Raw genomic sequence first — 19,662 nt, forward strand, 5'->3', positions numbered from 1 at the left:
AAAGGTAAGAATTCTTTTTTTTTTTTTGTGTGTGCGGGGGTGCGGAATTAGAGGTGGATCTTTTAATAGGGGAACTTGAGTAAATAGGGGGTAAGTTCAGGGGCGTGATTGAAATTTTCTTTCCCTAACAAAAATAGAGCAACGGCTAGTTTTTAAAACGGTAACTCTAGCCACAACGGTCGAATCATTCAAATACCCTCAATATCAATACTGCGCTCGCTCACTGATACCCCTGTTCTCTCTTTCGATCTCTCTCGTCTTAACCTGTTATTCTTCTTTCACTTTCTTTGCTGATCTCCGTTTTTAAGCTCATCGATCATCTCTGGGAACAATCTTCTCTCTAATATCCATAGATATTCTTCATCGGAGTGAACTGCAGAAACCCTTGAAGTAATTCTTACTTCCATAGATCTCCTTCATCGGAGTGAACTGCTTAGAAATCCTTGAAGTTAAGATGATGCAAGATCTAAGGAACGCCCCTCCAGGTTTCAGACCCTGCAAATCAGCTCCTTGTTCCCCAGCGAAGCCTATTGGGATCCCCAGAACTCGCTCAGAGTCTTTTCATATGACGCATAAGGTCCCAGTTGGAGATACTCCCTACGTGAAGGCCAAAAACGTCCAGGTTAGCAGCAAGCTTTATGGGTTTTGGCATATTTCTTTGTGTCAAGAACCAATAACCCGAAATTTGTTCAAAATTTATATTTTCGTACATTTATTTCTGCTTTAGTTAATGGAAATTAACCCTTTTCTTTCTAATTTGTATGGATTAGTTGGTGGACAAGGACCCAGAAAGGGCGATTCCTCTATTTTGGGCTGCAATTAATGCTGGAGATAGAGTTGATAGTGCTCTTAAAGACATGGCAATTGTGATGAAACAACAGAATAGGGCGGAGGAAGCCATTGAAGCTATTAAGTCACTAAGAAGTCGGTGTTCAGACCAAGCACAAGAGTCTCTGGATAATATTCTTCTGGATCTTTACAAGGTTCCTTTGTTTTCTTTTCTTTTCTGATTTCATCTCTTATGTTGGATTAAAATGTTCTATGTATTGAGAAGAGACATTGTCTTTCCCCTGTAGAGATGTGGAAGATTAGATGATCAAATTGCGCTTTTGAAGCACAAATTGTGCTTGATTCAACAAGGGGTGGCCTTTAATGGAAAGCGTACCAAAACCGCTCGATCTCAAGGAAAGAAGTTTCAAGTTTCTGTGGAGCAGGAAGCCACTCGCTTGCTGGTAAAAAACTATTCTTTACTTAAGTTTGTGCTTAATGAAACTACTATCGTTGTGTGATTACAGTGAAGGTGAATGAATCTGGACATTGCAGGGGAACTTAGGATGGGCACTTATGCAGCAGAACAACCATATTGAAGCAGAAGAGGCCTATCGAAGAGCCCTTTTGATTGCGCCAGATAACAACAAAATGTGCAATTTAGGCATCTGCCTGATGAAACAGGGGAGGATTGCTGAGGCTAAAGAAACACTACGACGAGTGAAACCGGCTGTGGCAGACGGCCCACGAGGAATGGATTCCCATCTAAAAGCCTTTGATAGGGCACAACAAATGCTCCATGACCTTGAATCAGAAATGATGAATAAAGTAGTAGACAGGGTGGAACAGAGTAGGCTCTTTGATACCTTCTTGGGTTCTTCTTCAGTTTGGCAACCTCAGCCTTGCAATGAGCCCACTCTTCTCCCATCTGCAAAAACAACACAAGAAGACGATTTTTCCGATGAGAATGTAGATTCCAACAGAATAACTATCCCATCACAGAGAAGCTTGAAGCCCATTGTCCCATCTGGGAGGAATCCTCTCAACATTGATGCACCATCACAGAGAAGCTTGTTGAAATCCATAGTTCCATCTGGAAATTCTCTCAACATTGACGCACCACCATTCTATTCATCGAAGTTGATAGTAGACCAAAGTGAAGACCAATTTCATGACCCTCTGGGTCGACTCAAGAGAACCAGGTCTGGTAATTCTGCTCCTTCTCTTATGAGAGGGCTTGAACGGGGGGAAGACTACACAAGACATGCTACTACATCAATTGGTATGGAGCAACCAGAATACAAGACTAGAAGGTGCTCTCCTCCGATTGAAGAAAATGGGGACAAGTGGAGGGACAAGTGGACAGAGTTGTTGTTGCCTGATGACAAGGATTTTGAAGAGGCCATCACAAGGGCAGTTCTTGGTTCACCTAATTATACATCCAAGACAGTGGAGACTATTTCCAACAATCCTGAAATTTGCCAGAGAAAGATCGACAAGAGGCTAACAGCTTTCCAAGATATTACACTCTCCATGAGCCCAAGAACCTCCCTCCTGGCTTGGATGGGATAGCCCGACTCAAATCAGTTAGAATTCAGGTTTCTCTAATTCACTTAATATGTTTTTAGGACGGAGATGAACTTGTTCTCCTCAACTCCATTGATTATATTACTCAAGGTCGAATGGAGTATATCACTAGTGGGGGGTAGGTAAATAAGAGTAATGTAGCTTTAATTGCTTTCTAAATTCATTGGTTGCCTCTGAAAGATGGCTAATTTGATGTTTATGGGCTTTATTCAGAGCTCTTTTCACTTGTATCCTAACAGATTTAATTGAAAATAAGTGAAGATGGGGCTTTAATTCAAGCTCCATTGATTATATTATTGGGGAGTGTACAGTTCTTTGAGCACATCATTTTTCCCACTTTTCTTTTAACAAGGAAGGAAACTTGCAAGTTGATTAAGTGAAAATGGGGAAATTTGCAGGTTTGTTGTTAGTATTAGGGAGTTCTACGTTTCAGCAATTGGCAACGTTCCCTTGAGTTTTGGACCTCTAGAATTTGCAGTTGATGATGGCTGGTGGTCACAAGATGTGTGATTTTTCCACAATTCAGTTTTCTACAAAGAAATAGCAGGCATCAATAATAATAATCTTTTTCAAAATCCGTCACAAAAGAATGCGTACAATAATCTGGCCGCGCTGCAACTGACAGCTTTGCACAAAGCGGGGGAGAAAGAAGATATCAGGCAAACGGCCAGCCACGCCCCCCCATCCCCCCTCATCCCCCTCCCCCTCCCCCCTCCCCCTCCCCCTTGTAGTGTTATGTCATTGGCCACTAACACCCCCCCCCCCCAATATGTTAATGTGCGTTGCTCTGTTGGAGTTGAGTCCATTGTCTTATGTTGGACAAAAGAAATTCGTGCTGAAGGCTTCCCCCTTGAAGCGGGAACTACTGTTTGTTCGGTTGTGCCAACAGCCCTTAACAAAGAAAAACGATGATCTTCTCATGAATCTCTCCCTCTACTTAGATCCTAAGTAGACTTGAATTCTCTACTTTTGAGGTGTTAGTCTTTGTCAATATGCTTATCAATTGCAGCAAATTGAATCTCAGTTTGAGACGAAGAAAAGTTTGTTTGCAATGACAGAATATTGATTAGGGACAAAGGCCGAAGGGCGAAGGGTTGATACTTGGGGATGGGTTTTCGCTACATTCGATTTTTTTTTTTTTCAACACAAAGTGCACATGTACTACGTGTTTAATACTTAAATGTATAAAACTGTGTATCTTTCCAACTCTTTGGAAAGATATGAAAATTAATGACACATGATTCGGGTATTATACTAACTATTTAAGATGGATTGGTAACTGAGGAAATACAGGGGGATTGGTAGATAAGGGCACCAACAACATTTTAATTTCTGCCTGCCACACAGTGATAGAATGGTTTCAATCATGCTCATACCATTTATCCACCACTAACAGGCCCCACGATAAGCAACCCCACCCCATACACCAAAAAAAAAAAAAAAAAAAGACAAGAAAGATTCTATCAATTTCCTACAGCAGAAGGCGGAGTACAGCTTTTATAATATTTTGATTACATTCTCTGAAACCCAGATAGAAGTTCATTTGTAGCTTTTACAAGCTGGTGGGTCTAAAATCCCCCTTAGCAGTCAATTAGTTACGTGACAAGCTGAAGCCCAAAATGACTTATTGTTATTAGCAAATGGAAAATAGAATAATCAGTCCCCTATTTTGCAGACACGAGCTTCTTTCAACTGATATCTATAGCAATGGGATGCCTAACATGTGCAAACAATGCACCGATACAGAAAACCAGTTTCGATTTACTTGATTCTTCTGTGAGCTTCATAAAAGTAACTCAGGACCACCACAGCTGCAGCAACTGCAACTCCAACTGCGCTGTGTGACAATACGGTACTGGTCTTTGCCTCTGTTTTGGAACCAGATGACTTGGGAGTAAACCCCAGCTCTGAAAGCTTCTTGTGAGACACCGCATAGTCTTTGAAAAATGCATCCTCATCCTGTCACCAAAAAGCATGATGTTTATTTTTATAACTCAATACGCTAAGAGACTGAAACTTTTTGTGCAATAATTTGAGAAACCTTGTTTTTAACAAACACGCATGCACGTGCTCATGTGTGCACACACACGAACTTGAGTCAGAATCATAGGAACTTCAAAGTATGTTTCAACCCTTCTAAGAAATAATTCCACATTACAAGCCAAATATGATTGAAAAGGACTCAGATGGTGTAAACATATACACCTATACAAGGAAATGTGCTGTTCACTTGGTCTTGAGAAGCATGGAAGAAAATGATCTTTCATCGACACAATTCAACTGACCCACCAATGCATTAAAAATAAGTGAGATTTATTACCTAGCCTATTGCCTAAAAAACACACTGACAGGAATTGCACAGCCACTATGTATATATTTTTTTTCCTGGCCAAAGTCAAGTTTAATATATTTGATTGGTGCAGAATAACCAATGAATACAACTACTTATCCAAAAGAAAAGTATATACCCATAAAGGTTAGTGGACATTCGTGCCACAAATTAACTTTGCCTATCAATTATTAAGCAATTATATTGGCTATAGCCCAAAAATCAGACCTACATGGATTATTTAACTTTCATTTGCAGTTTTCAGTTGCCCATATTTCAACTTCACAGATTGGACAATAGCTAAATAAACTGAACCAGGGTGCTTAGTGGAATTGGAAAGGAACAGCTCCCTAGGGCAAGTTGGGTCAGCTGTGAAGACCTATCAGCATTAAAAATTATAAGGGAAAATGCACTTCAGAGCCCCTTTAAGATAAGCATCCCTTGAGAGTCCACAAATTTTGCCACATGGCAGAATGTGGCAATTATGACCATTAAATAGATTTTAGAAGGTCTGGAAAGGCCACTCTTCAAGTTTCAGACTTAAATTTCAACAATATATTGTCCCCTTTATTGACATGCATCCCCATGTATCTCCATTCATGCCTATGGTACTCCAACCACTACTATTAACTCTCCTATAGTCCTGGAGGTCTATTTTTACCATTTGGCAAACCCCTGTTAAGCTGAAACTTGAAAGGTGAGCAGGAGACCAAAAAGTCATGTGACAGACTTTTGGATCACCCAGATTATCTAGTCAGGCCAATCAGATATACGTTAACCATATAATAATAATTAATATTATTATTATTATGTTATCCAGTATACTCGACCCCTACGCCCTCCAGTTCTTATTTTCGGGGCCCAAGTCAGACAATCAACATTTGCATCTGTGTGGCATAAGTTGGCGGCACCAGGAGTTTAAAATCTAGCTCCATGTTTTAAGAGTGTCTACTGACATAAACAAACCAGGATAAAAATCGTCCATTTTGGAGTCGGGGAAAGTTTAAATTTGAAAAAGGATGTACAACAAGCATCTATCATTACTCACAGTCCTTTGACATAAACACATACGTGGTTCTCAAGACACAAAACCGATTATACCTTTGCATACAGCTCAACATAGTGGCGGAACTCAGGATCCTCCAATAGGGCCTTATCTGTGGGAAGCTTCAATAGCCCCTCTGTTTCCCCTTTTAGCATCTCCCTGGTTGTACATTTAATTGTTATACATGATTTGTCTACCTTAAATCTCCAAATAAAAAAGGATAACAAGGTTTTACATCTTACACAAAATATGAATTGTCAAACTTCAGGGGTTCCTCAGTCCATGGCCCTGCAAAGCCTGACCTCTCCGGATGTGCCTTTCCCTACATCAACAAAACCCAACCAAATTGATTCGTTAGATGCATGATACAAGAGATATATTCAATAGAGATGCAAAGTATAGAGATCATTACCAACGTGTGGCCCCCAGACAATGCCACAATATCCTTGTCATTCAACCCCATCCTATAAAACACATCCCTCAGATGTTTTACCCCTGCAAACATCGGCAAAACAAGCTGATGGTCAACTCCTTCTGGGTGTTCTACAGATGCCCACTACAAACAGATATAAACATAAATGACGATGATGATAAGGGACAATTTCAATCAGCGGAATAAGCAAACATGAGAATTTTCAGATTGAACAACTAAAATTAAAATCCTTCTCCAATAGTATCAATCAATCTCCAGCCAAGCTGAAAACTCACAGGAAGAGAGAACGGTTATACATTGTTTGACAAGCGGGCCCTAATTAAACAGAAAGATGACTAAGGGAATCAAGAAGGCCAGAATAAGAGTAATAAGCCGTAAAACCAGAATTACGATCAACAACCCCAGCAGAATATGCAAACACCAGAATGTGAACAGCAAAAGGAGAATTATTTCACTCGTTCCTATGACATGATTTGGAAAGCCATCTATTTTGACGTCCACTACAAGCTTGCTTCTTTATGTTTTAAAACTATTAGGGACTCCCTAAGGAACAGGTTCATTGTTGTCTCCTGGGGCCTTCCCTCTTCCATCTTGTCTCCACCCCCCCTTAGATCCTCTTTCGCCCCTGTTAGGTTTTGGTTTTTGTTTCTAGTTTGTCTTTTCCCCCTTGTATATTCCTCTTCTTTCGGCAATGAATTATTTATTCATCCCAAAAAAAAAAAAAAAAAGTAAATTATTTAGACTGAGTAACGAAGAAAATCATTCTCAAAATAGTATTACACAATTTCCAATCAAGCTGATAGTTTCCAAGAAGCTAGCAGATCAGACATGAACTTGACAAGCAAGCATTCAATACATACATAATTCAGCACATCAAGACACACCGACTCCTGTTGCAGATTTGATTGTCCAAGAATGACAAAGTCAACTACCAGATCAACTAGCCAAATCAACTAAAATTGAGATGAATTAGAATTTGGATTTTGGACGCACACTCATAGTAGTACTTAAGCCACTCAAATAACAGAAACTCATCAGTGCCAGGGTTTGCAAGGGGGCCTGCTAAGGTCTGATTTACAGGCTCAAAGAAACCTCTTATTAGCCCAAAGCTTATTATATTCTCCTAAGACATTTTATAAGAATCTTTAATATATCTTATAAACAAAACTTAAAAAAAACATCAATTGATCTCAAAAAGGAAGCAAAACTACATATTTTATCAGTGTTTCACACATCCAAGCTGGAAAAAGTAAAACAAAGCACTGGAATTTGGGTAGAATTAGCTAAAACAATATTTAATATAAAGAACTAGCTAAAGCTAGAAATTTCAGATGAATGTCACAATATTAAAGTGCTACTGACAAACCTTGCTTAGCATCTGGAAGCCGCCCTTCTCTGGGAGAAATCAATGAATCCTGATGCAAATATAAAACTTGTTACTAAAGAAAATAGAGGTGGAGCAGCCATTTTACCATGATATGTCACACAAAGATACCTTTCTACCAGGAACAAAATCAATGGTGGGGCCTCCAGTGACCTCAACAGCAACAACTCCAGAAAGCTGTGAAAGAAATCAATTCAATCATAAGGTCAAAAGCAGTTCATGCATGGACTGCAATAATAGCATTCACATGTTTTATATATTAGCAACAACTATCAATTCAAGCTAATTTCAAACAATTAGCACTACTGATGCCGAATTTAGGCCACACCAGCAAAAGAAAGAGAAGAAAACAGGCAAAAATAGTCTGAAGTTCAGTCTGGCCCAGATTTGAATCAGTTTTCTGGTTCCTTTTCTGTCCTACGGTTTCGTTCCTGGTTCTCCTTGGAACCAGAATAGTGTAGCTAGATTTGGGATTTTATTTTATTTTTAATTTTTGTTTTATTATCTAGTTTTCTAGCCTGGCTGGAGCAGGTTACTCTATAAGTCCAGGTTTTTTTTCTATTTTTTATTTTATTTTATTTTTTATTTTATTCAATTTGTCAATTTCCTAGCTAGCTACATTATAAAACCCCCAATTACAGCTATCAATTGGAGTGTTTCCCAGTCAGTTCATCTTTTTTCAGATCAGGAATGGTTTAGACCTTTCCTAGGTTGAGTCTGAGTCTGTCCAGCACAATTCTATGTAAGCATATGGATAAGCCCTACCACACGATTTCTATGATTGGGGGGTTTGTTGCTTTGCGGGTCTCTGGATTTTAGGCCTTCTTCTGTGGATTCAAGAGGGATTACTTAGTGGATTCTGACTGGTGCTGCTGTGGATTCAGTAGCACGATTCTGGTGGATTCCTGAACAGGTTTTCTATCTTATCTTTTACCTATTCTTCATTAAATGTCAGAATTTCAATCTCAGTTAATTCTTGATCAATTGCTGAATTATTAATCATATGCTTTCTGGAAATTCTTTCTTTCAACTTGTTTTCCTGCTACTGAATTTTATTTCCGTTTAGTTCTCAAAACCAGATTAATTTCACGAATCCTTGTTCTGTTCAACTTCTTAAAATCTGGATTTTCTGAAACTGTTTATATTTTTCCGGAATCTAGAACTGTTTACTGTTTAATCTTTATTTAACTCATTAATTGATTCCAGCTTTGAACCCTAAAGCCCTTGCATTGATTCTGCTACTTTATTTGGGATTTTCAGTGTCCTAGTCAGAGTAGGAAAACTCCACATCCTGTAATCTAACCATCAGATTTTTGTACCCGTCAAACTAAGCCTTCAACCTAAATTTCTACCCAATCAGACAGCTTTTTATTAAGTAATCGAACTTCTTTATTGCTGGCTGTTGTTCTTGATTCTGGTTTTATTTGAGGTTTTCCAACTCTAATCACTAAGGTGACTAGATAAGCCCATCAATTACACATCTAAATAGATAATTTTATCCAAAGTAGAAGAATAGTGTTCTCCTTTTGATGGAGAACATAGACGAAGGAAATGGCCTGGTTCATATTTGAACCAAATTTTGACGCAAGCCAGACCATGCGGTTGGGATTCTTTGTAATTTTTAATTATCTCTTTATATGGGAGTTTTAGATAGATACACAAAAAGGTAGCTCTTTGATTGGGTTGTAGTTACACAGTTTAAGACTTTCTATTTCTGTTTTAGATACTTTAGGAGTTTTTTCTTCTCCCAGTTATATAGCATTTACCTATGATGGAGTTTCAGATTTGGAGAAAGAATTGAGTGAGGTTGTTTGTTTGGTTGAAGCCTGTATGGCCTGGGCAGCTTGGCTGTCATTCCCTTCGCTGCTCTGTCTCTCTCTTTCCCTTCCCTCAGGTACGAACTACTTCTTTCCCTTCTTATTTCTCTTCTTTGTTTCCTGCTCTCCCTTTGAGCTCCCTAACCACATACCCTCAGTACTCTGCTGCTCCGGTGGTACCAACAGCCCTTCCAGATCAGCATCTATCTCCCTCATTCCCTCTCTTCCTGATGTTTTTGGCAGTTATTCACCACCCTAGGGAAATCCAAACCATAGATTCTTACCCTCGACCAGTTTCTCCTATTGTAGGATTGAAGTTTATTTTCAAGTTTCAATATGTGAGTACCACAAGCAAGGGTGTCAGAGATCCTATTCCGTTGTTAGGGTCATTGTTTTGTTTCACTATTACTTGAGTTTCAGAGGCCATTGAGAGGCAATTCCATCCTTAAATCCCAATCCAATTGGGTAATGTGTTAGGTAGTTCTACTCTTTGAAGCAACTCCTCCCGCCACTGCTTTGGTGTCGTGAAGCTGAAGACAACCACTCCTTCCCCACCCCCCCTTTCTCTATACGAAATATTGTATTATTTTCATTTCCCTTTTTGTCCTCCTTCTATACTTGTTCACTTTTGTGTTACTTCTGAGAGTATCCCTGATCTATAAATTGTAAACCCCTTTATGTGCATTACCCTTTTACCTACCAAGTATACCCTTGAGAAATCTTATTTAGTAGATTGCCTCTCCCATTACATATTGACCTATTTAGGCAGTTGGGTGGGACCATAGCAATCCAAAAATGGTATTCGAATATGGGATTGCATTATTTGGTATCAAGGCCCAACTCGGCCTTGGAACCCTACATTTGCAAGACTAAATATTGTTTGCCCAATGGGAAAATTACTATTTTACTCATCGATAAAGGGCAATGAGAAAATTTCTTCTAGTAGTCTGTGGTGGAGATGTTATGAAACACCAAAAAAATTATCATTGAATCTGAAAATTGCTATTGAGAGGCGTTTGATTCTTCGAACGCATCATAAAAGTTGGTCGACAGTGGTTGGTGTTGGGAAACATGTATGAAGCTTAAATTCTTATGATATCTTCTTCAAGCATTGATGCCAACTTGTTGATGCTCTTCATTTGATTACTTCAATCTTCATTTCTTCGTTTCATTCACCAAATTCAATCTTTGATATGAAGTCTCTACAAAACAATACTTAAAGGAAAATTGTGACATACCTTCATATGTTTGTTATCATCAAAACCAACTATAGGAGTGTAGGCATATCCCTAACAGTTGGGAGATTGACAAGGTGTTCTCGATCCTAAAGCAAATGCATGTCTGTTAAAGCTCTTTCTTCCACAACGCAATTTTGTTTTGAATGGGTTGCAACATGATTCCTTAAAGCTGGTTGAAGTGGCATCCACAGTGCAGCCTCAGAATGAGATGAAAGAAGAAGACAGTGCAATCCCTTAGCAAAAGCAAGAAATTGTGGAGGAACTCCCTAAACACCCAATTCACAACTAATAGTGTTCGTGAAGATGAGAAAATATTCATGATTCCGCCACAATTCTTTGAACAGAAAGCTCCACAACTTGGAGAATACATTCCTAACATCTGTGATTGGAATTCTTTGAAAATTTTAATTTATCATTTTATAAGGGAGTTTTGATAGAGTTTGATACGTAAGAAGAAGGTAGCTCTTTGGTTGAGTTGTAGTTTCCCAGTTTAAGATTTTTACTAGTTCTCCTTTAGATACTACCTTATACTATAGCTCTTTTGGATTATATCTGATCCAAAACAGGGTTTTTGAACCGAGGATTGCATTAACTCTGTTCTTTTCTTTCAGGTGAGGATGTATTATAATGCATGAGAACCTGCAGAACTCATACATTAAAGCATTAAAAAAGGTAGTTTGTCAACTACAGAAAGGACTTGTATAGAAGAATGACAAATAGCTTCAAATAAGTACGAAGGTGAAACCATTAAACTTCTTAGGATTAAAGACCAACGACACACACACGTAGAAAATTTAAATTTTGTCAATTGACTTCAAAGGAAGGTCATTTCCACAAATATTTCCCAATCCCCCCCTATTACCAACACATGGAAAAGGTAAAATGTAATGATGCACTTAAAGGATTAAAATATAAATAGAATTTCTTGTTTATAAACCGATTAAGTTGTCATTATTTGAAGTCAACCTTTATTTGTCGATGAATTTCTATTATTTTTCTCTAATATACGATTTATTTGTGATATGATGCAGAATAGAAGAAATAAAAGAGAAAGGGGCAGGCCAAAAATCACCTTGTGAGAAGTAACGAAAATACAAAAAGTTGAATGGAAAAATAGGATTCTTGTAGCCAACCCCAGAGTTGGGATAAAGCTTTGTTGAGGAGAGTAGAGTTGAGTTGCATTCTAATAGAACTTCGTTTTCATCCTGAAACCATGGATGGGACATGCACAAACCACACCCACACTCAAAATGGACATGCACATACATATCAACATGTAAATTCATGATCAACATACACGCACACGCGTGCACATACACACACTTATCACTGAGTGTACACACACATATGCAAGTATACAAAAACGAGGTCAAAGACACATACACAAAAATATATACACATACCTAGACACAATCACCCAATCACCGGCTCACCCACGCAGAGGGAAATTTTTTGGGGGTGGGTTGTATTTGGATGAAACCCCTCCCACATGAATTAATAATGTAGAGAAGTAAGACAAACAAATCCCTCGAGTTTTAATAATAATTGTAATATGTTGTCGTTTCAGAGAGAGCATTGATTCTTGTTCCATAGTTTTTGGTCATTTGAGAGAGAGAGAGAGATATGCCTATCCCAGCCAAAAGAATAAATAATAATATGATTAAATAGATGTTTCAGTTTCAGTATATCTTCATAATTTCTAAATGGAATAGCTTAATCTCTAGATAACAAATAGAGAAAATATTTCATTCCAACAGTTACCTGGTAAAGGTCTGCATATGTAATCTTTGGATATTTTGCCTTCACTTCTTCTGACCTCAGGAAAAAATGAAAAATGATCAAGCTGTTAAGAGAAAATAAGAGAGAGAGAGAGAGAGAGAGAGAGAGAGAGAGAGAGAGGAGAAATTATAATTGAAGCAACTATTTGGCCTTTGGTACTCAAACTGGGCCAAGTTTCCATATTAATAAAAATGAACAAGATACTGCAAGAACAAAAATTACTTCATTTGGGAAAGTCATTTCAACCATTAGGTAATAACTGGATGTTACAAAGCATGCATAAAAACATGATGGAACTAGCAATGACTGTCATTTAGTAATAGCAAAAGGTTTGAAGTGATTTCACAGCAAGAAGAGAGAAAATAAAAGACAGGAGAAGAAGAAAATATAGAGAACAATTGCAAAATGGATGTCGTCAAGTCAAACTGATTTATTGTAGTTTCACCAACACAATAGAAAGGGAATGGAGTCTCACCCCTCAAAAAGGAGCAGACAAAGATTCGAATAAAATTTTGAATTTCCATAAAGAAAGAAAGGGACGCAAAGAGCATAGTTTCACAGCGTTCAGGTGACCCAAGGCATTGGACGGAGCCAAGACGCAAGGCGACCAAGACACCTAGGTGACGTTAAGACATTGCATGTCTATGATTGTTTTTGGTGATTCCTCATTTGTGTTCAAAGGTGAAAAAAAAAACTTATTCTTATTGGTATATCTAATCTCTTTTTTAAGTTACATAGTGCGCAGGATGCTTTGTGTGCAGTGATACTTGGTTAGTGAAGTCTCTATGGTGAACTTGGCCTTCTTATGTGCAAAACAAGTGAAATCTTCAATGGATATCAAGAGCCTTGCGTAAGTCCAGCCTTATGCATGATGATGGTGAAGCTGAAAATGGATTTGATCAAGAGCTTCCATCAGTTAAACCAAGTGTGGAGATCATCTTAATCAACAACAGGTCAAGAGCTGCAATTGAATATATTTACAATCGGGTCAAGAGAAACAGCAAACGGCAACATATCCTTATGTCTTAGTATTATATTTATTCTTTGTAACTTGCTTTCATTCTTGTAATCCTAAGCATGCATGTAGGGTGATTGTCATAGACCCTAAATCCTTAGGACATCCTTTAAAGTACCCAAACATGACTAAGTGGTTGAATTGGGTGACTTTGCCTTCGCCGAAAGGGTGCAATATGAACTCTCTCAGACCTTTCTAGGCCATCGACCTTGGGTGTGGGATTGCTTTAAGATGGGGTTTCTGACATAGGGAAATACATGAAAAATGGTTAAGATCAAAATTGGACTCAAAACCACCCTGTACAGGCCAAATTGGGTCAACCGGGCTAAATATTGGTCCTACCGCTTAAATCGGACTGAGCAGCCTGATAGGAACCTTGTCTTCCTGTTTGAGTACTGGTCAGACTGGTACCAGCCTGAGCAAACAGTCTGACTAGTTCAAACTGAGCTTATGAAAAGCGTTCTTGGAAATGACGTTGGTATAAGTATAACTATCATTGTTAATTACCACAGTGCACAAATTGTCGTTACATCTCTCTGGTTTGGAAAATACTATTGTGACACCAATCATATTCATAAAAAACCTTGTGTTTGGAAAAAAATACGGACGAAGAACAAGACAATGCTACTGCTGTACCATCGTTAACGTCGCTATGTTCACACTCATGCTTCGCCTCTAAACATACTATTTCATTTTTCTGTTGCTCTTCTAAAGAAGTAATGATGCAGATACCCCTGTTGGCCTAAACTATCCGAGGGGGAAGAAATCCAGCCAGCCCAACCAGCCTTTGGGCTAATCGAGCAAGCCAGCCTGGCCCCCAATTGTAGTCCCATGCTGGTCCACCTTTGCAGCCATCACCAGCATAGCAGCCCCCTGTATAGTCTATATTTCTTCTTATTTGGGTCTTCTAAAAGAGCCTCCAAGGTGCCATCAAACCAGCCTAGCAGCAGCTGTCCAGAAGCCTCCAAGAGTGTCCATCGATTCTCCATACAGCTGGGTTTTTGTTTTCTTGTGTTTGACCAGTCAAACCTCAATTTGGACAAGTTAAGTTAGCCTTCTAGAAGTCCCTAGTATTGTCTCTTATGCTTGGTTAGAGTTCAAGTCAGTAGTTAGTTGTCAAAAGCTATTAGTCTCCTTTTTCAGGTTAGTTTCCTACTTGGTTTGTTTCTAAATTGTAAAGTTGTGCTACAAGTAAGAGCATTTTAACACTTCTAAAATTAATGAAGAATTGATGATTTACAGCCAATGTGTGCTCTAACTCCTGAGATAGGATGTCCAAGCAGCTGAGATAGATGTGGGTGAGAGGCCCAGGCTGAGATAGCCATTACCCCACCCACATCTATCCCACTCCATCCTTCTCTTCTTCTCGTTTCTTCTTTGTTTTCTTCTGTGAGAGCATGATCTGAGAATTGTTTCAAGCCTACTTGAAGACGAGAAGCATAGTTGGAAGATCAGAAGACCAGTCCAAATCGACATTGGTCAGATCTCCCAAACCAGCAGTCACTTTTGAAAACCCTTTGGAGGATTTGAAGAGCTCCACAGGAGAGGCCACTCGACCAGCCTTTGTCCAACCACAGCTCTCTCTCTCTTCCGCTGAAACCTCATTTTTTTAGCTAGGGAGTTTGCTGTGTTGCTTCTTTGTTACAGCCCATCTGGGAACTACCTTTGGGGGTTCTTCTAACCTCATTATGACCTTCATTTGACCAGGTGTGGAAGTTCTAAATCCATTTTATTTTTTGCCTTCTAGTTCAGCCCTATTCATCTCTATGAAGCTTCTTTTGGTTCTGAGGTCTGAGAACCAGATCTGATTATTGGTAGGGAGTTGTCACTGTTATTGGGGTTGTTTGCCTAGGTAAACCAACCTTACATCAAGTAACCCTGAGTTCTTCCTTATCAGCCAAAGCAACCAGACAATTAGGACATTGAGCAAACTCAGCAAAGCAATGCATGTACCGTTTGCATGTAAAGCACTGAATTTCAGCCCTTGACTTCGGAAGTCTGTCAAAATCACGACCTCAAGGTGTAGAATAAGGGTGGTTTGGTCGTGGTACGTCATAGAAGAACCACTAACCCATGGCTTGTTGAACAACATCTCCGGTTGACAAAAAAGTTTGCTAGCACTATCACCTTTGGAGGAGGTATCTAGAAACTTCTTTGACCGTAAGGTTTCTTCAGACTGTCCTCGACTTGATATGCTGCCTATACCATGTCCTTCATCATAGGCAACTAGAAGCCAATGTAGCACTAATCTGAGGGTCCAAACCATTCCAGAATTGTGCCACCAAGACCTCTTCGCCCCACTCAAAATTAGAACGAGTGACTAAATAGTAAATTCTTTTCATATAGTCCTCAACCATGATGTCTTGCCTCAATTGTGTGAACTTGAGATGCATTCACTACTTGTAGTCAGTAGGCAAAATCCTTCGGTTAATGGCCCCTCACATTTCAGTCCAAGTGTTTACCAACTTGATGCCTCGTCTGATTTTATTGCAGGTACTTGATCCACAAAACTCAAGTCGTACCCTTCAATTTGGCTCAAGTAAATAAAGTCCTCATGGCTTGTCAGCCCGTACAATTAGAAGGATGTCTCCAAGCTGTGAATCCAGTTCATGTATTGCTCCGGATTACAATCCCTGTACAGTAGCATTCAAAGGTCTACTCTGAACATGGCCAAACCACCTTAAGCAACATTCTCTGAGCTTGTCTTGAATTTTAGCAACTCCCAAATCAGCTCTAACCCGATCATTCCTCACTTTATCTCTCCTAGTTTTTTCGCACATCCATCTCAACATCCTCATCTCTACTACACTCAACTTATCTATGTTACGCTTCTTGACTGCCCAACATTCTGCCCCATACATTATAGCCAGTCACAACTCTCCTGTAGAACTTTTCTTTAAGATTTAGAGATATACGCAAATCACACAACTCTAGTTTTGTGAGATACATCATCGTCTATCTCACCTTTTTTGTTTATGATTGACCCAAAATATATGAAGTAGTCTCTTTGTGGGATCTCTCTTCTTAAGTTTCACTACATCGTTATCCGTCTTTGAATGACTAAAGTTACACACCATATACTCTGTTTTTGTTCTACTTATCTTAAGACCCTTAGATTCCAGGGTAGATCTCCATCACTCCAACCTATCGTTGATCTATGCTCCTGTTTCAACACTAGCATAATATCATCGACGAAAAGCATATACCACGGAACCTTCCCTAGAATGTTCTTGGTTAAATCATCTATGATAAGTATTAACAAATAAGGACTAAAAACAAATCCTTGATGTAGCCCAATAGTGATTTGAAACTCATTGCCTTGAACTCCCACGGTACTCATATTCGTCACCACACCCCTTATACATATCTTTAACAATATCTACATATTTACTTGACACCTTTTTCTTCTCTAATACATACCATATGAGCTCTTTGGGGAGCTCTTTGGGGACTCTATCATAGGCCTTTTCTATGTCAATGAAGACCATATGAAGATCCTTCTTGTAGGTTCTAGGTCTTTCCATAAGCCTCCTAAGAAGGTAAATCAGGACTAAGCAGGAAACAATTGTTTAAGTAAAGGGAATTCTTGAAGACAAAGAGGGAAGCCTAATTTGAATGGGAGGATGAGAGAGGGAAGATTGAAGCACACATACTCAGACCTTGAGAATCAATCTTGATTCTGATTCAATGTTCCATTCTTCATTGCATAGCCTTGGATTTACAATCATACAAAAAGAAAAATAAAGACTCTTAAAAACAGAAACTCCTAAAAAACTCTTCTTAAGCTAGGAAACTAATGCAAACAAGGAATATTAGACACTACAACTCAAAGAAAATCCCTTACATAGTTAACTCCTACCAAATAAAAACATAACTAAATAAAAGATTACAATGGTATCTCCAACCAACCCCCTTTGGACCAAATACGGTTTTGTGACCGGTTCATCTCAGTCAAGGCTTTCAAATCGGGTCATGCCAGTCCAGCTATGATACTGCTACTGCATCACCCAGCTAGACATAACAACTTTCAGAACTGCATAGTCATTTGAGAGAAGTGTGCATGATGAGACACATTATAGTAGATGCGCTGCTTTTCCAAAAATTAACCAGCCAGATTATTCACAAAGCCTAAAATGTGTTTAGTACCAATAATTGCCTGATAAATTCCATTGTCATTAATGATGAACATTAACCAACAAGTTTTTCACTCTGTAAGGAGTTTTCATCCAATTCTCTATTCATTTCACAAGTGAAATCCCTCAAAAGAAGAGCACCTAGGTGTCTTCGTAAATTTGAAAGGCCAAAATAAAATAGAATTACTAAAGCTTTACATTAATCCTATTTCTGAATATATTATGCTAATTGATGCTATAAGAGTTCAAAGATGGCTTAAAAATGTCAAAGGTAGAATTAAGGCATTGGATGTCATTCTCATTATACAAAAGAAGCTCTAGTGCTTTTCTCTTTTTCCTGTAGATAAATTGGGATGTCCTTGCTTATGTCAATCTGTCAAACTGATTACGAACAGTAATCACAGCACTCAGGACAATAGGGAGAAAATATAAGTAGATGGTAGAGACACAAAAGGTCAATGGAATAGATGTGGGTGGGGGTAGGCTCTCTCAGCCTTGGGCCTCTCACCCACAACTATATCAGCTGTTAAACCAAACCTCTCTCAGGCCAAATTGACAAGCAAAAATAGCTCTGAAAATATCAATTATCAACTGCATACAACCTCACAACACCAATGGCCAATTTATAGTTAAGGCCTATGTCTCTGAATAGGAAAATTACAAAAAATTAAACTTTGTCTTCCTTGGCCAAGAAGAATCTTCTTGACAAATAGCTGAAATTAAGTACTTGTTCAAGCTGTAGAATCAATCGACACTCTTGCTTGCTGTATAAGTCTTACAAAGAGACAAAATAGAGGTCAAAACATAAATAAGTAGAGAGAATATTTTGTCTTCTAGAAGCAGGTCTTAGCTGGCTTGATTGGCTAGGCTGGCTGGACCAAAACTGGAACCAGATTAGTGGTGCTGGTTCTGGTTCTGGTTTTGGGTCTTCTTTCACCTGTGATACTGAAGCCCAGTGTAGGGATCATCTACATCACAAGCTTTCTAAAAATGAAGCACCAGAATATCCATTCCCCTAAAACAACTCTTACAAAATCAGTAACATATCTTAGAGGAGATGAGTTTATGGAGATAATGAGAACCGCCAATTAATCGAAAAGCTTACATCACTATGGCTTCACTTTGAAAAGCACACTTATATTAACATCTACACACTCAGAATAGTAAATCCAACATCAAACATACAAAAGGAAGGATTGAAAATCTCACCACACAAATCTAATGCTATTTTTAATCCATTATTTGCATCACGCATCAAACATACAAAAGGAAGGATTGAAAATCTCACCACAAAAATCTATTGCTATTTTTAACCCATTATTTGCACCATGCATGTACTCTTCCTCACTGCGGATTGAACCATTTGGACCACCTGTATTTGTCTTTGTATCATATGTGCCAGCATCATGCCACCTGCAAGAAAGAAGAAAGCACAATTTATTTCCATTTGGCCCCTATCCTCAATCACAAGATACAACAACAACAACAACAACAACAACAAACATAACCTTATCCCAATTAAATGGGGTCGGCTACATGGATCCGATATGAAAACGAGAATCAACAAGTAATGAAATAAGGGAAAATAAGTGAAAAGGGACTAAGAGAAGCAAATAATAAATCACCAGAACATCCCTTACACAAAGTCTGCTACCCGGATCCTAGTCCTCCACAAAACTCTATCCATGGTCATACTAAAATCAAGCCCCACCATATGCATGTCTTTTCTCACCACTTCATCAATAGTCATTTTAGGCCTACCCCTCCCTCTTTTGGCTCCCTCCAAATGAATTTGCTCAATCTTCCTAAGTGGAGCCTCTACAGGTCTCCGTTGCACATGGTCATACCATCTCAATCGGTTCTCGCGGAGCTTGTCTTGGATTGGTGCAAACCCCAACTTATTTCTTATGCAATCATTCCTTACTAGATAAAAGGGTTACTAGATAAAGAATAATTCAATGAAATGGAAACTATACATAATTTATGAGAAAATTAATTGAATCCATGTAACTCTTATGTCAATAGGATGATCAATATACGAGCATGTTGGTCGACATATAGGCGGTTTTTGGTAGTCATTCAGTTCCAGAGACGACGTTTCATGTCAAAAACGGAATTTTCAGTTTGTGTAAAA

The 19,662-nt window shown here is 38.7% G+C and overlaps 2 protein-coding genes across 7 annotated transcripts in view; one reads left to right on the forward strand and one right to left on the reverse strand.

The window, feature by feature from the left end:
* The first annotated feature begins 216 nt into the window (after positions 1-216).
* On the forward strand, positions 217-2,651 carry LOC122063803 (protein POLLENLESS 3-LIKE 2-like). The gene is made up of 4 exons (XM_042627509.1): positions 217-622; positions 771-983; positions 1,077-1,232; positions 1,324-2,651. Exons 1-4 carry the CDS (start codon positions 455-457, stop codon positions 2,338-2,340), a joined length of 1,554 nt encoding a protein of 517 aa, XP_042483443.1. The 5' UTR covers positions 217-454; the 3' UTR covers positions 2,341-2,651.
* Positions 2,652-3,822: 1,171 nt separating this feature from the next.
* The window catches only part of LOC122063806 (L-ascorbate peroxidase 3-like), a 17,553-nt gene continuing 1,713 nt past the window's right edge, over positions 3,823-19,662 (reverse strand). For 5 of the 6 annotated variants that reach the window (XM_042627513.1, XM_042627514.1, XM_042627515.1 and 2 more), the window contains exons 3-10: positions 18,817-18,941; positions 12,363-12,412; positions 7,658-7,723; positions 7,529-7,577; positions 6,142-6,224; positions 5,972-6,051; positions 5,786-5,888; positions 3,823-4,314 (exon numbers count right to left, since the gene is read on the reverse strand). In XM_042627513.1, the coding sequence (XP_042483447.1) occupies positions 4,117-4,314; positions 5,786-5,888; positions 5,972-6,051; positions 6,142-6,224; positions 7,529-7,577; positions 7,658-7,723; positions 12,363-12,412; positions 18,817-18,941 (754 nt within the window). In that variant the 3' untranslated portion in view covers positions 3,823-4,116. Of the gene's footprint in view, positions 4,315-5,706; positions 5,889-5,971; positions 6,052-6,141; positions 6,225-7,528; positions 7,578-7,657; positions 7,724-12,362; positions 12,413-18,816; positions 18,942-19,662 lie in introns of those variants that run through there. The other variant, XM_042627518.1, reaches the window with a different exon arrangement.

The sequence above is a fragment of the Macadamia integrifolia genome, unplaced genomic scaffold (assembly GCF_013358625.1).
Source record: "Macadamia integrifolia cultivar HAES 741 unplaced genomic scaffold, SCU_Mint_v3 scaffold1458, whole genome shotgun sequence".
Taxonomy (NCBI): Eukaryota; Viridiplantae; Streptophyta; class Magnoliopsida; order Proteales; family Proteaceae; genus Macadamia; species Macadamia integrifolia.

What these genes read in the sequence shown, in the direction of transcription:
- LOC122063803 (XM_042627509.1), top strand. Translation starts at nt 455, where the DNA reads ATGATGCAAGATCTAAGGAACGCCCCTCCAGGTTTCAGACCCTGCAAA. An exon ending in TGAAGGCCAAAAACGTCCAG is followed by an intron (nt 623 to 770) that starts GTTAGCAGCAAG and finishes TGTATGGATTAG; the next exon opens with TTGGTGGACAAGGACCCAGA. An exon ending in TTCTTCTGGATCTTTACAAG is followed by an intron (nt 984 to 1,076) that starts GTTCCTTTGTTT and finishes TTTCCCCTGTAG; the next exon opens with AGATGTGGAAGATTAGATGA.